The sequence below is a fragment of the Ailuropoda melanoleuca genome, chromosome 3 (assembly GCF_002007445.2).
Source record: "Ailuropoda melanoleuca isolate Jingjing chromosome 3, ASM200744v2, whole genome shotgun sequence".
NCBI classification, from domain to species: domain Eukaryota; kingdom Metazoa; phylum Chordata; class Mammalia; order Carnivora; family Ursidae; genus Ailuropoda; species Ailuropoda melanoleuca.
Window position 1 is genome coordinate 45,535,605 of NC_048220.1, and position 16,544 is coordinate 45,552,148.

The window sequence follows — 16,544 nt, forward strand, 5'->3', positions numbered from 1 at the left end:
ATATATATCTTTAGAAAATATGCATTTGTTTCCTTGGCTGAGACATTCAGTGATTTTCCTAATTTGTTTCACATTTGATATGATTCAGGATTTTTAAACCTGCTTCTCTGAAATTTGAATATATATTTCTCCTGAAGGTCTCTGGCAAAGCCTCTTGGCAGAATCCAGTCCCATTTATAACATTTAGTCCTCCTGTGGTTATGGAGCATCTTCATTCCTGGATCTAGTCAGCGTGTCTCTGAAATTGTGTAAGCACACGCAGAGCGTATCGGGGAGCTCTGGCGCTGTCACAGAGCCAAGCAGGGGATCCTGCCTCTGGTTCATAAAGGAAGCACTGGAGAGGAGCAGGCAATGTAATGAAACAAAAAGGATACAAGGGATTTAATTATCTTCCCAGTGAACTGTGTAATCATGCAGCTTTCTTCCAAATTTAAACAGTGGTTCTTGCACAAAGTGTAAAGTGGGTGGTATCCACACTGGGCTCCCTCATGCCCTTGCTCGTGGAACACCAGGGTAGTAGCTCTATTTTGGTGTTCTTGGAGGCCGTTGCCTTGATGTTTTCTGCTCGCGAACTACTCCGTGAAAAGTCATGGCACCCTTAGGAGAAGGCGGTGGCTGCTCTGTGTCTGTTGAGACATGCTTGTACGGGACTCATTTATCTGCTGGAATGTGAGCGCAGTAAGCATTTTCCACATTTAACGTCTCCAACTTGGGTCTTATTTACCCTCACAACTTCCAAGCGAACCTACTGTGGAAGCACTAACTTCCATCCACAGTCACTTCCCATCGTAGGTCCGCGGAATTACAGAACCACGTGGTTCCCAGTCCAGTTCCCCGTTGGCTCTGTGACTCCCTTGAAGTGCGCTCCTTCACCTTTGCCTCCCCGCTCTCCTGCCATGAGTTAAATCACCTCCATTCGGCTTTCAGGTAGCTCTCTCAGAGAATTTTGTAAGAGCAAGGAAATCTTTCTCCCCCCACTGCCGTGGTGGGTGAAGTCCATATAGATGCACATAGTAATGTGCCCGGCTTTCCCTCTCTACTCCAGGAAACTCAGTTCAACCAGGTGGCTTTTTCGGGATAGCGTTAGTTTAAAGGCCCAGTGCATAAGAGAAGCCCTTCTTCATCAGCCCCTGCTTTGAAAATTTCTTTCCTATGAACTCTGGGGAACTTTTAGATATTAAAATGAAGTCCATCAATTAGCATCATTGTTACCAACCTTACCTATTGGCTGAGCCCTGAGAATGCGCAGAGCGTTGTGTTAGGTCCTGAAGGGTCATACAACAGGGGCCACAAAAGAATAATAGGTAATAGAGAGTGATTTATATAGACGAACTGCTACAGTCCTTACACCCCGTGAAGGGGGTGCTGTAAATAACGGTGTGTCCCCACTTTACAGATGAAGAAATTAAAGCATGAGAAAGTTAGCAGAGCAGCCTGAGGTTGTCTGCTAAGAAGGCGCAGAAGAGGATTTGCACTGTCCAGCATCGGAGTCTATACATCACATTAGTCTACCCGAAGTCCTCTGATGGCCAATAATGCAGTGTACCACATTCACATGGGAAAACAGTAGCAGTACCAGTCTGCAGTCAAAGGAACAGACTGTAAATCTGGCCCCAAGTCCGAAGGAGAGATGACTTAAACTAGGGTAGACAGGAAGAGTTGGGGGTTATGGGTGGAGAGTTAGTGCATGCAAAGGGAGTGTGGGATGGTCTCAGCAGAACATAGAGGGTGTGTGCACACAGAAGAGCAGGAAAGCTCAAAATGCTTGAGGTACATGAGTAAACTAGTGTGGCAGGAGCCTGGGTTTGTATATGGGATGGAGTGTGCAAGATGGTTGGGGCTGGATTGTGGAGGATGTGAATCGGAGCAAAGACCCAGGCTTACAGAAAGCCCAACATTCCCCATGTGCAGGATGCAGAGAAAGGAATGTAAAAATAGTCTACCTCAATAAGATATCCAAGGCCAACCGATAAATTAACCTGGAGCCAGACTGAGAGGAAGAGATTGGTTAGCCTGCTTTTGTATTGAGTTCAGCCAGCTTAAAGTAATTTCCCTCCCACCATGCACAATTACGCAAATGGTTTATAGTAAAAGTGAACAAATTGAACATTTAACAGTCTGCTGGCCCCTTTTTTTGTTGTTTTTTAAACAAGTACCACAGAATTTCTCTTAGTTTACTCGTTCTTCAGAAGAATGTATTGAGGTTGAAAGGACCCAGTAAGACAAATTGCACTGAGCTCAGATAGCCCTCCATGTAGCCAATGGATCCACCAGGTGGCAGGCTTTATGATTCCTACCTTATTGTCGATAGTTATTTTTCCATTCATTTACCATTTTCGTTGTCATTATTGCTCCCATTGAAATATTTGCAGTCTGTATCTTCCATGTCTGCAGTTCCTCCTTAGGGAAATTATCTCAGTGTATTTACCTAAGTCAAGCAAACTGTCCTCAGGAACAGCCATATAAAGAGACAAGAAAGAAAACCAGGTTTGGTTTTTATAGGGGAAGGAAACAGTTGTACAGAGCTCAGTGATGTGCTCTGATTTAAAAACCCTGGCCATAACTATTTTCTACTGAGGTATGTTCATCATTTATGCTTATTTCTTAAAATGTTTATGCTGTTTTTCTATCTCTTCGTTTTCTTCTTGACAGTCTCATACTTGGATCATTCCCCATATTAATCCAGTGCCTGGTTCCCTCACCACCACTCGTTATGTAGAAGCCGTGTACTCTGCGGGAGCGAGAGAGGTGGTGATCAGGGCTTGCCTGTGCCCATGACTAGTGGGCACGGGGGATGAGGGGCAGGGAGCCAGGTGTGGGCTCTTCCACCGAGCTTTGTGACCTGGGGAAGAAGAAAACTCAGTGTCCCTGAATCTGTTTTCCTCCGTTTTAATGCAAGGATACCAATTCTTCCCCACCTCACCAGGTTGTAAAAAAATAAAACAGCCCTTCTGACTTGGTGGTGAAAATAAAGTAAGAGAATATATATGAAAAACACTTTAATGCTCAAAATGCTCTTTAAAAAGCCTACGTGGCATTGTTAACCGCTTAAAGATAAAGATAGGGAAGGCAGTGGTGAATATGCTAGAAATGGTAGAATTGGAGTCAGGTTCAGTGACTCACGTGGTAGGACAGCCTCATTGGTCACGATGGCTCTCTGTGTCCCGTCTATATATGATTATGGGAAAGGGTTGAAAGAACCACAATGAAAGATGAACTCCAGCCATCCTGGTTGCTCTTTTCATTTGCCTCAGGCGTGCAGGACAAACTCAGATTTTAGCATAACCTCCCTCAATTTGTGAAGAAATGATCCCATTCTAAACACCCTCCACTGGTAGGCCTTTCACACTTAGAAGCTGAATGTTCTGTTCAAACAGGAAATAGAATGTCAGTCTTTACCATCAGATAAAGGTTTATTCTAAAAGTTTCGGCATTTGCATGTAGAACATATAGTTTATTCCTTCAGAATAATTTTTTTCCTTTTGTTTCAGTTGAAATCCTATTTCCCTAAAATATTTTTTTACAATAAGGACATTAGGTATGGGAATACATGTCTTAAATATACAAAAAACTCTAAAAGTCAGTCATAAAATACTAAGACTTGCTGATTGTAAAGTGGATATAAGACATGGACAGATCATCTCCTGAAGAGATAGAAATGACCAAAATAAATGAGACACCATCAAAGAACAAAGATTAAAACTTGATATAATTTATTTGTATAAAATTGGTCATTTGTTTAATGTTAATACTCAGTTCTGACAAAACTGTGGTAAGAAAGGTATGTATGGGGCACCTGGATGACACAGTCAGTTAAGCATCTGACTCTTGGTTTTGGCTCAGGTCATGGAGTCCTAAGATCAACACACTTGTTGACTTCCGAGCTCAGCATGGAGTCTGCTTAAGATTCTCTCTCTCTCTCTCCCTCTGCCCTTCCCCCCACTCTCTCACCTTTAATCTATCTCTCAAATAAATCTTAAAAAAAAAAAAACCAAAAACGGTATTTATGTGCGGCCCACAAAAATACATATTGACATAAACTTTCTGGAAAATAGTGTATTAGTATGTACCAAGTTTAGAAAGATCCTTTGATTTGCTGCATTGACTCTAATTATGTAATCTAAGGAAAATGACAGAGATTAGGACGGTGATTTATAGATAAGGGTATTTTTGGCAACTTTTAAAAGAATTGAAAAGTAGAAAACAGTAGCAGTATGGAAATTAAGTTTTGATTCACCCATCTCGTGGAATATTATATATACAGCCAATAAAAATTATGTTCCTAATGAACATTCAATGATGCAGGGAAGGTTTTCCAAGTTATATGATATGAAATGGAGAAACAACATAAAGCTAAGTATTAGATTAAGATTAAAATTATTTACAAAGTATGTTCATAAACATTCATAATTTATACATGCCTAAAAAAGATCAAGAAATATACTGAAATATTACCAGTGTTAGCTGAGTGATAGGTTTCTCAATGATTTTGATTTTTACTTATCCTTTACAATTACTTCTTAAAATGTCATGTATTATTTCCCAAATTGGAGCAGGGGAGTAGATGTTAACGTTAAAACAGTCAATCCTCCTTGGTTTGGTCCCCTGCCCCACCATACTCAACTCCCTCTTCGCTTAGTACCACATGGAGCTGAATTGCTAGGTGTTTTCCAGGCATAGGCCTTTTAAAAGACCCTTCTTACACTTCTTGTCTTTTCAGGGTAATCAGGGCCATCTGTGACTTTGAAAGGACGTGTTTCTCCCCCGGTTATTAAGAAATTTGAGAAGAGGTCATTGATGCAGGAGTGAAGGGGATTAGTCCTACCATCTGCCCTGGGCACCCCTCAGCCCAGCTTCTAACTCCTGTCTACCCTCAGGGCCTGCCCAGCAAGCCCTGTCCCAGCACTGAGTGAAAGGCCCAGAAATCCACCAGGAGTTACCTCACCCTGTGTGACCTGGTTAAAGAGAGGCTGTTTTATACTCGCTAGCATCAACTTTCCAGGTCTGCAAGCTGACAAGTTTTATGGTGACAGGAAAGGAATCTTTTAAAGTAATTAAAAATAAAAGTCTCATTCAGTTTTGCTAGTCTATTATTTCTAGGTCAAAGGAAAAATACAAAAAGGAGAAAAAAGAAAAATAAATCAACCAAGAACAGACAGCCCCTGGGCACATTTATACTTAATACATATGGATGAAGATAACTGTTATTTATAGAGTGCTTTCCACGTGTCACACGCGGTGCTGAAGGCTTTACTAACTCCTTCCCGTGGAATCGTCACATGAGCTCCTGTGAGATAGGTATGATTCCGCTGTTAGATAGTGCAGGTACTCGAGGCACAGAGAGGAGAAGCAGCCTCCTGCGGTCACAGGACTTGGATTTGAACTCACATCTGTGGAGTCCAGAGCTTGCGCTCTTAAAGCAACCTGTCCTTTTGCCTTCCACCCTTTGTGTTCTGTCAGGATGTCACTGCTTCAGTTGTTACTTAGAAATGGAAGGCTTCTGTACGGATATCTTTACGTGTCTTTATTTGTCTTTGAATCTCCTATCCCAGTTCTGATCTTGTTTCCTCCCAGAATTTCCTTTTAATACCACCCCACTTTTTTTTATAGAGTGGAAACAAGGTGTCAATCACTACTACCCCATTTGAAAACACATCAATCAAAACAGGACCAGCCAGGAGAAACAGCTATAAGAGCCGGATGGTGAGGCGGAGCAAGAAATCTAAGAAGAAAGAAAGTCTAGAAAGGTTAGTTAAAGCAGTATTTTTGTGAGTTTGGTATATACCCATGTTGGAGGAAAGTTACTCCCTAATTTAAATACTTACATATGAAAAAGATCCATTCCTCTGTGAGAAATTTCATGCTTTGGTTCAAATATTTATACATTTAAGTTCACATTCTTAATAGCATTATTTTTCACAATGAAAAAATTTACATAGTTGTTACATCATAGAAGAATTCAGATTGCTTTTTTTTTTTTCCTGTGTGAGTACCATGAAAAGCCTTTTGCTATTTCTTAAGCCTCTAGACTTCATTTCAAATGAGTTGGATTTCAGGCAGTTTTTAGAATTAAATCTACATTTATTAATGTCCTTTACGTTATCTAAAAACATACAATTGCTATTTTTAAATGGCATATATTCAAAATAACTATATATTTAAAGCATCCAGATAAGCCTAAAAATAAAGGGGTTTTGTGTTAGTGACTGAAGATCTAACTGGGTTACACATTTGCAATCTGAGAGGCGCTGTGAGTCTTTCTGTGCTCTCTGCACACCCTGGCAAGATGTGTGTATGTGTTTGCAGTGGGGACATTTCTCGCCAGACAACTGTCTGGGTGGGCTCCCCGCATGATGCCTCAGCAGCACCCCTCCTTTGCCCACTTGGATCTATTGTATTAAGAGGATTTTTGATGATAGAAATGTGGGGAAATAAGCAAATGAAAAAGGAATGCTTATTAACTTCAGGAAAGAGAAAAGCGTACAAGAAAGGAAATGGAATCAGGCTTTGCATAGCCCAGCTGTGAACAACATTTATGATATTAAAATAGAGGGGAAAAAGGCCAACCTTTTCTCAAACCGAAAGTTTTGGTTTAGCTCTAGAGGGAGGAATAGAAAAAGGGAAGTGTGTTTGGTCAGGAGGAGGAAGGGGGCTTATGTAAGAGCTTCATCCTCATCTTCTGTGCTAGGAACTCAATAGATAGTTTCTAAAATTGAAAAACGAAAACATAGCATAAAGAGATTACTTAGCAATATGCAGACAGAGAAGAAGAAACAGCTAAAGGAGTAGAAAGTGGTTTCTCAGGCGAGTGGGCCAAGGGCAGTAGCAGAGTTGCTGTTTTTCATTATGAACTGTGTAAAATGATGTAACTGTTTAACCGAAGTACATTTATTTGCTTTGATTAGAATGAAACCCACGAGTTCTGCGATGTGTGCTGTATTAGATAAATGAGTGATTTTGTATGTGTAGTTTATCATGTGTGCTGTATGTTTGGATTGTGCTTTAAGTCGTACAGAACACACTGTTTCAAAGGGGCAACAGTGTTTAAACAGTGTTTAAACAACAGTGTTTAAACTTCTGCGGGCGAGTGAGGCTTGCATGATGGCAAAGGTGAAAGAACTTTCTACGGCCACTCGCACTTCGAAGCCATCTAAAGCTTTTTTTTTTTTTTTTTTTTTTTTTTTTGCTTTAAGATATGCTTGTTGAGCACTAAATACACATTTGCTTCTGCTGCACCATAGTGTCTGGTGCCCCGCTGATAGGATAAGCTTCAGTTCACCTTTCTCGCTTTTTCTGTTAATGTACAGCCTACGTTGTCATTAGGAATTTTCCAGAGCCCACAGTGGAATAAGCACAGCAAACAGCCCCTCCTAGATAAAGTCTCTGCCCAACGTATCACCATTGAAGAATTCTATATCCAAGATAATGGTTTTACCTCCAGAGTTTTACTTTGTATTAACTCTTAATTAAATTGTGTCATTGTATCTGAGAAGCTTTCAGGTAAAGAACGCCCTCCTCGTAAACCTGACAAATAAATAAATGGCTATGTATTTCATGTATTTCATATTTTCCTATTTTCTCAGCCCTTCCTAAAGTATTTGGAATTGAGAGAGTGTCCCTTGTGTGCTATCAAAGACTCTTCCTAAGTCATAAGAAAGTTTTTAATTTGAAAGTGGGAACCTACGGAGGTGTGAACTGACTACACGGGTATTGTGGGGAGACAGGGGTGGCCCCAAATGTACAATCTAATCGGTTTTCTCTTGTTTTCACTCTAGGAGAAGATCCCTTTTCAAAAAACTCGCCAAGCAGCCTTCTCCTTTGCTCCACACCAGCCGTAGTTTCTCCTGCTTGAATCGGTCCCTGTCATCAGGGGAGAGCCTCCCGGGTTCCCCCACTCACAGCTTGTCTCCCCGGTCCCCCACGCCCAGCTATCGGTCCACCCCCGACTTCCCATCTGGTGAGTGAGTCTCCTGGCCCACACGGCAAGGGAGAGTTGAGAGGAGGTCAGAGTCACTGTCTGAGCTCTGGAGGGATGGGAGGCTTATTCGAGCTTAATGAAAGAAGGTTGAGGATGTAGATGGTAGCAAACAGGATTTATAGGGCCGTCATGAGATGTGGCCATTTAGACCATTAAGGCAGGAAATACTGGGTTGAACCCTGATGTGGGAAAGATTTATCCAAAGAGTGTGTATTAATGAGAGTTAAATGCTAAGACAATTTGCTGACCTTTATCTGATCTGATCTAAAAGAGTTTGGGTTGGAAGCATGGAAAAAGGGAGGGAGGCCATTGCTCACGGCTTTCTGTTTTCTGCCCACAGGTACTAATTCCTCTCAGAGCAGCTCCCCAAGCTCTAGTGCCCCCAATTCCCCAGCAGGGTCAGGACACATCCGGCCCAGCACCCTCCATGGCCTGGCCCCCAAACTCAGCGGACAGCGCTACCGGTCCGGAAGGCGGAAGTCGGCTGGCAGCATCCCACTCTCCCCACTGGCCCGGACCCCCTCTCCAACGCCACAGCCCACCTCCCCCCAGCGGTCACCATCCCCTCTGTTGGGACATTCACTTGGCAATTCCAAGATCACTCAAGCCTTTCCCAGCAAAATGCACTCCCCTCCCACCATTGTCAGACATATCGTGAGGCCCAAGAGTGCAGAGCCCCCGAGGTCCCCGCTGCTCAAGCGTGTGCAGTCAGAGGAGAAGCTCTCCCCTTCCTATGGCAGTGACAAAAAACACCTGTGTTCCCGCAAGCACAGCCTGGAGGTGACCCAGGAGGAAGTGCAGCGGGAACAGCCCCAACGAGAAGTGACCTTGCAGAGCCTGGAGGAAAATGTGTGTGATGCGCCTTCTCTCAGCCGAGCCAGGCCTGTGGAGCAAGGCTGCCTGAAGCGCCCTGTCTCCCGGAAGTTGGGAAGACAGGAATCTGTGGAAGAGCTGGACCGAGAGAAGCTCAAGGCCAAGGTGGTAGTGAAGAAACCAGATGGCTTCCCAGAGAAACAGGAACCCCACCAGAAATCCCATGGACTTGGTAGTGATCTAGAAAACCTCTCGACTTATAGGCTAGAAGAGAGAGAGAAGAAAATATACCCAAAGGCTTTAGAAAGGTCAAATCATTTTGAAAACAAAGGGGCCTTGCAGGAGACCCAGTCCCTGGGCAGTCTACTGAAAGGGGCTCTTCACAAGCAGGTCAGCATTAGGGCCAGCGAGGGGGTGACCTCAGAGGGGGCAGCGACAGGCCATGTCCTGGCACCCGGGGACCACAGCCAGGGCATCAGTGACTTCAAGCGCACCTCTGTTGCCAGCACCCTCCAGGATACTGTCTGTCACTCCACGGACAGGTCCAGCTCCGTGAAGGGTGAGAACCTGGAGAAGGCCCCCCAGGCCAAGGAGTGTCTCCGATGTGAGAAGTTAGACAGCAAACTGGCCAACATCGATTACCTCCGAAAGAAAATGTCACTTGAAGACAAAGATGACAGCCTGTGCCCTGTGCTCAAACCCAAGATGACCTCTAGTGCCCACGAAAGCTTGCCCGGGAACCCAGTCCGGGCCATGGGTGGACAGCAGGAGGCCCTGCCGGCCTCTGAGAGCCGAGCGTTCGTCAACAGTGCCCACCCGGCTCAGATCAGTTCTGTTTCTTTTGTCCCTCTCAAGGCCCTAGCCGGCCGGGTGGATGCTGGCGTGGAGAAGCCGGGCTTGGTTGCTGCTGAGTCACCTGTCCGGAAAAGCCCCTCTGAGTATAAGCTGGAAGGTAGGTCTGTGTCCTGCCTGAAGCCAATTGAGGGCACTTTGGATATTGCTCTCCTGTCTGGACCTCAGGCCTCCAAGACAGAGCTGCCTTCCCCGGAGCCCACACAGAGCCCCAGCCCAGCCAGTGATGTGGGGCCCTCTGTGCCGCCGGCTCTCCCCAGCAGCGGGGGCATGAGGGGTGACACGGCGGGTCAGAGGGAGCCTTCCCCTGCTGGCTTCAGGATGAATAAGTCCTACCTGCTGGAGTCCCGGTTCCCGCCTTCCAGCCGGGGTCTCCAGAATTCACCAGCCACTCCCTTGCCTGACCCAGAGCTAAAGCGGGACAGGAAAGCTTCCCATGCTGCCAGGAGCCCAGTGACAGTCATGGCAAGTGATCCCCAGCAGAGAGAGGGGGGCCCCAGCAAACATCAAGACCACAGCCCCGACACTAAACTCCTCCTGTTCCTGGGGCAGAACCCCCACAGTGCCGACCCATCCAGGTCACGCAGCCTGCTGCCTCCTGAAGGTACCCCCTCAAGAGAGAAGCTGAGTGGGAGGGAATCCTCTGAAAGGGCCCCTTCTGCAGCCAGAAGCGAGCGGTCTGCTATGAGGGCTGACTCCCGCAGAGACCCCTCCGTGGAGTTGTGTCCCCCAGAAGCTGCTAAAACCAGTGATAATTCCAGAAATCTCCCCTCTGGGGGAAGGCCCCACCCAGATTTCCACACACAGCCCCACCCCGTGGAGAAAGCATGGGGGCCTTGTGGGAAAACAAGCCACAGAGATGGCCGAGTGGAGGTGAGGCCGCTGGCAAAGGAGGACATTTCTTTGCCGTCAGCAGGGACATCTTCTGAGAGGGAGCTGGGCAGAGGAAGAGGTGGCATGGAACCCCAGCCGGAAGCCCCTCCTGCCCGGTGGTCACAGCAGCCACCCAGCACTGAGAATGGGAAAGGAGACCAGCTCTCTGGTTTCCCATCTTTTCAGAAAGACAGTCCCAAGGAGCTGGAAAGGAAAGAACAGCTTCTACAGAAGCATGTCAGCGGTAGCTCTCAGCCCGCACTAGTCACCAAAGAACTGCCCAGCCTGGCCGCTAGGCCGCACTACAGCTCACCGAGCCACTCCTCAGGCAGAGAGCCAGCGGGCAAGCCCTGTGCTGCTGAGCCCAGCCTGGGCCTCCAGGGCCCTCCCAAGCCGACTGCAACGCACAGTGAAAGCAGCAGCCACAAGCCCAGGCCTGGCCCTGACCCGAGCCCTCCAAAGTCTAAGCACCCAGACAGGGCCCTCTCCTCCCAGAAGCCGAGCAGTGAGCCTGCAGCTGGCAAAGAGCCTGGTGCTCAGCCCCCTGTCGGCCCCAGCCGAGAGGGGAAGGGCGGCAGCAAGGGTGTGTTAGATGCGTTCCCTGCCCTCCCAGGCTCCCAGAACACAGCCAATGATGCGATGAGCCAGGGAGGAGGTGGACCCTCAGTTCCACTGCACACCGAAGGGGCTCTTCTAGACACCAAGATGAAACCTGCCGGTGCTGGGCGTCCCCCAGAGGTGCTGGAGAAGCCCATGCATCTGCCATGGCAAGGACACCCAGGAGCTGATGGGTCGGTAGACCAGAAACCCGCCACTGTCAGTGAAAAGCAAAACCTGTCTCCAAAGCACCCCAAACCATCCACTGTGAAGGATTGCCCATCTCTGTGCAGACAGACAGAGAAGAGTCCAAGTTCGCAGGCCACCGCCACCACAGACAGGAAGTCTGAGGGCAAGAAATGCACTGAAGCACTTTATGTTGCAGCAGACAGCGGGAAGCTTGAGGCCAGCCTTTCCCTGGCACCGGGCGAGGCCAGGCCGAAAGGCCCAGAGAGGCCGGCAGCTGCCGTGGGGAAGGGCTTGCCAGAGGCCAAAGGGAAAGGGTTGAGTCCCCAGAAGCCACTGACTGAGGCAGGCAAGACCAGTGGCATGAAACGGTCACCCTCGGCCACTGGGCAGAGCTCTTTGCGATCCACTGCCCTCCCGGAAAAGTCTCTGAGCTCCTCCTCCAGCTTTCCTGAAGCCAGATCCGGGGCACGAGAGGCCACTGCGAGTGGCAGTGACGCGTCTTCCGCCAAGGCCAGTGGGGCTGCGGCGAAGGCCCTGCCTGGAGGCGATGGCAGAACCCACATGACCAAGAGTGACTCTATGCCATCCTTTCGGAGCCCCACCGTCATTCTGGAATTGCAGCACCCCGGCCCAAGTGTGGCGGGGGGCGCCGGCCACCGGGACAGGGCCCTGTCAGTAACTGCTACCATAGGAGAAACCAAAGGGAAAGAGCCTGGCCCAGCCCCGCCCTCTCAGACTAGGAAACAGAATGCGGGCAGAGAAGTCACCAAGGTGTCCCCAGCTCCAAACCCTGACCGGCCCATCGCCCTTTCTTCTGAGAAGGACTTTGTGGTCCGGCAGAGGCGGGGGAAAGAGAGTCTGCGTAGCAGCCCTCACAAAAAGGCCTCATAATGGGGCAGGCCCCAGGCCGGACTGGGGAGACCCGACCTGAATGTGTACCTGAGTCTTGACTACCTTTCGAAACCAGCACTGTGTGGGAACGCCCGCCGGGCAGAGCCTGGAGCCTCACTGCGGACGGATGGGGAGAGGGAGAGAAAGTCGGAAAGAAAGAGGGGACCTTCTTCCAATTGCCTTCCCGATTGTTACCGGTAAAACTGTTACCAGATAGTGTTTATACAAACAACACCACCAACAACAAAAACCTTTACCGTTGAGGGTTGTTGAGGAAAAAGATTTTCTCTGTAAATACCTAGCAATGTGTTTGGTTTGGGATATAGAGTCGGTACCTTGCTGCTGATTGCGTTGTTTACCACAGCTTTTTTTTCCAGGTAAGATGTTTGCTTTACCACCTATCGTAACGTAGTAACGAAGCAAAATGGTTAAAATTGGGTGTATGGAAAAGTGTAGCTACACTCCTATCTGTGTATATACACATCCACCCACATGTTTTGGTCTGTGGTTTAAGAGAATATTGCAAGGCTACATTTTTCTAAGTTAAAACATTCTAAGTAGAGTTAAAGAAGAAAGAAAGTCCTAGATACAGTAGATCGTGAGTTTTGTGTGTATTTTTCAAGAGAGATCTTGGTCGTACTGTATCTGGCTACCTGTGTTTCCAGATCTGAAAGCAAGAACTACTCTAATCACTGCATTTGGAACCTTCCTCCGTTAGGAATGGCCGGAACCAAGGGAGCTCACCATTTTCACTTCACAGCCATCCCAGTGGACGTTCTGATCCTGGGTCCAACTGTCTGAAAGGCCAGTTGTCCTTGTCTGTGGGTGTGGGGGGGGGCGGTCTTCACCCTCGCTGTAGCGGGGGCTATAAACACACGTCAGCTTTATTTCTCTTACCTTCCTTTCTTTTCATGCTCTTAACCTCAGGCCTTTATGCTCCGAGTCACTAGTCCAAGCAGCACACGTTTGGTAGTAGTTTTGCACCAGCCCTGCTCTTGAACAAAAAGGAAAATTGCCGCACACAAATCTGATAGTACTTAAATCGAGTAAGAAGGATCAGGCATTGGAAGAGGTTTTAAATTTGCTTTTTTGAGGGAAAAGAGGGGTGGATTTTGGCATCATAGCATATATATTAATGAATAATCAGGACATCAGATACATTTTACCACATAGCTGGGGCCTTATGTTGTAGACGAAGCTTGCTGTTTTTAGCAAGTTCCTGGTTTCACATTCATTTCTGACGCATCGAGTAGCTCCGTACATTACAGAACATGATCTCTTTATTTGTATGCAAAAAAAAAAAATACTGTATTAATAAAGAGCAGCATTTTTTAAACAAAAAGACTCGGTGGAGCTATTTGGTGCTTGAATGTGTCCTTTTTACTTTTGCTAAGCCTTATTTAAATTTTGTATACCATGGAATACGTAGAATTCCTCAAATCATTTTAGTGCCGAGGGGGTTTTTTGTTTGTTTTTGTTGCAGTTGTCCTGGTGGCTTGTTTTGTATTGTAAGACAACACTTGCTGACATAGCACTAAAGGCACTAAGAGAAAATACACACAGATAAGTCTTTATAAGATGTTTGGGATCCGTAGCAGAATTTTTGTTTTGTTTTGTTTTTAAGAGAAAAAAAAATTACCAGTACGTACTAATTCAGCACCCAAACCCCCTTGGATGTCTTAGTATCTTCAAGCTATAAAATTGTTCCTCTAAGCACAGCCTGTGGATTGTAAATTATTTAGCGAGGCTGTAAACCCTGCTCCAAAAACAAAGGCATAGTTTAACTGACTGCTTGGTTGTCCTTCGTTGTACAATGAGTTGGCAATGGCAAAAAAAAAGTCTCCTCCTTGCCCCTGATTTTTTTCCCATGTAGTTTTAGCTCTTCCCCATGACTACATTGTGAAATTGTGGAAGAAACAAATATCGTAAAAGAACTCAAATGGGTTTCCAAAGTGGTCTCAACATTTATAATTCATATCTGTGTGTGGCAGTCGTCATCCAGTCCTCTGTACTCAGACACCACGACGGGTCTATCGGGGAGGTAGTTCATGGTTTACAGCCTTTGCTTTTTAACTGTCCAGTTTCCTTTAAAGCACAACTAGCTGCTTGTTTACAAATGATATTTTTATGTATATTTTGTATAGTGTATTATCATTTTTGCCAAATATGTTTTTGCATTTTGGATGAGTAAAGAGTACTTAAGGTTGCATTCATGTAATACCTGTTTGTTGTTGTAAACCTCTCCAATCAGCTGGTAGAAATTCTCCTGTGTTCTGTTTGGTCAGTCTCCTGTGATTGTAAGATGTGCTCCTAGGTAGTACTCCCAGCTGTAGATTTACCAGCTTCGAAGTTTGTTAGGATCTGTGCAATAAAGTGTTTGCAGTCTTATTTTCTCTAAGAAATTCCCTATGGATGTCATAATTGTTGTATATTGAACAAATATTTATACTTATGCAGTTGCATAACATTGAAATAAAAATTTAGCATGAAAAGATAATGACTAATATGTTCTTTTCTTATGTATACACATACATCTCTAAAATGTTACTGAATATAACTGTATATTATGGGAAGTATGAGACTTTGCAGATTCCTTTTTATGTGGAGGAGTAGTTTGCTGATTTTTTTTTTTTAAGATTTTATTTATTTGAGGGAGAGAGAGGGAGAGCACAAGCAGGGAGCGTGGCAGAGGCAGAGGGCAAAGCAGGCTCCCCGCTGAGCAAGGAGCCCGACGCGGGACTCGATCCCAGGACCCTAGGAATGTGACCTGAGTTGAAGGTAGACGTTTAATCAACTGAGCCACCCAGGTGCCCCTAATTTTTTTTTTAACTTACAGAAATGCTCTCTTCTTGAAGATTAATTCTTCCTATAATGCCTTCCTATGTTTTCTCCCAACCTCATTCTTTGCCTGCAGAACTTAACAGCTTCCACACCACAGTCACTGTCTTCATACAGTCTCTTCCTCAAGGACACCATCTTCTTCATTTCTCCTAAAATCTTCCTCCATCAGTTAGCATTGTGCTGTCATCTTTGATTTCCTCCCTTCCTGTCTCATTCCTCATAATCGAAGCCATTGAAACCGCCAGGAATGAGAGAAGCAGCTAACATTTATTGTCTATCTAGTATGTATGGCTGTGTGTGTGTGTAGTGCTGGGCAAGATGCTTTTCATCTCCCATGTCATTTGAGCCTCAACCCAGATGGTAGCAGCATCCCCATTTTACAGATGAGAAACAGGCCCAGACAGGCTCTGTCATTTGTTTAATATACACCCTGTAAAGAGAGTTTGGATTAGAAGCCAGATTGTTTTTTTCTGGCTCTAAAGCTCTTGACCTTTCTAAACATGTCCAGGTGTCATGTGATTGCATTCAGATCTGGGCCCCTCTGTGAATGCTTAAAGACACCCCTTTGTCTCTCCACATGCAGAAAAATCATACGGTGCAAAATTACATGTTTGATGATTGGTGGGAAACCACGGGCCAAGGCAGCTGAGTGTTCTCTGTAATAGGGCTTCTTTATTAATTCTAATTAATCAGTGGGCAATTTCCCATCTAGCATTTTCGGTTCACAACACAAATGTAACATGAAGAAGGGTAGCTTTATTAACTACAGAAATCTGCTTCCTTCAATACAGGCCAGGCATGAAGCAACTCCATGGTAGGGCAGCTCTCTAAATTTGATTTCCCACCTACTGGTATGGTTTTAACTCATTCCTAACAGCAGTGATTTGTGTTTGTCCTCTCTTTTCCTAGCTCTACCCCCATGACTATTCTCCACATCTTAGGTATCTACAAAAGCTAGAAACGAGCACAGCTTTGTTGAACCTCGGTTTCAGTATCTTGCATATTGAAAGTCGGTCAGTCTGGCCCAGATTCAAGTATTCTGGCCACTCAGACTCCTTGGACTGGAATCTTAGCACCAATCCTCACAGAAAAACACGCAACAACATCCCACTGATTTCTGGGACCGTGTGTTCCGAAACCCAAGGTGGCCATCTCTTGTCACAGGCTGACATGGGGACTGTCACCCAACATGTGGATGCAGGCAAGCACTTCAGAAAGGGACTCTGCTCCCTGCACTTGAGTTCCCTGTGTCCTCCACGACGTGCCAGTCAAGTTGGTTCCGATGTCGAGAAAAGATCTGGTGTATATGGTTACTAGACATTGCCGCACACCGCTTTGTAAAAGGTCTATTAATACTGTAAAGCTGAAAGCCTCTAACAAACACTCATCTCCTGTTTCAGTAAGCACAGCGTGGCGACAGCTGTCAGTAGCCAGGAGGTGAAGGATGAAGATGTTTGCGAGGCCTGAAGCAAACATGTTGCGTTTACTAGGTCTTCATATGTCAGGCTGG

At 45.9% G+C, this 16,544-nt stretch overlaps 1 protein-coding gene across 13 annotated transcripts in view; it reads left to right on the top strand.

Annotated features, from left to right (window-relative positions):
- The window catches only part of MAST4 (microtubule associated serine/threonine kinase family member 4), a 546,144-nt gene extending 531,457 nt beyond the window's left edge, over positions 1-14,687 (top strand). For all 13 annotated transcript variants that reach the window (XM_034656299.1, XM_034656301.1, XM_034656302.1 and 10 more), the window contains 3 exons: positions 5,611-5,747; positions 7,776-7,957; positions 8,319-14,687. In XM_034656299.1, coding sequence (XP_034512190.1) covers positions 5,611-5,747; positions 7,776-7,957; positions 8,319-12,193 — 4,194 coding nt within the window. In that variant the 3' untranslated portion in view covers positions 12,194-14,687. The remainder of the gene's footprint in view (positions 1-5,610; positions 5,748-7,775; positions 7,958-8,318) is intronic.
- The last annotated feature ends 1,857 nt before the right edge of the window (positions 14,688-16,544 follow it).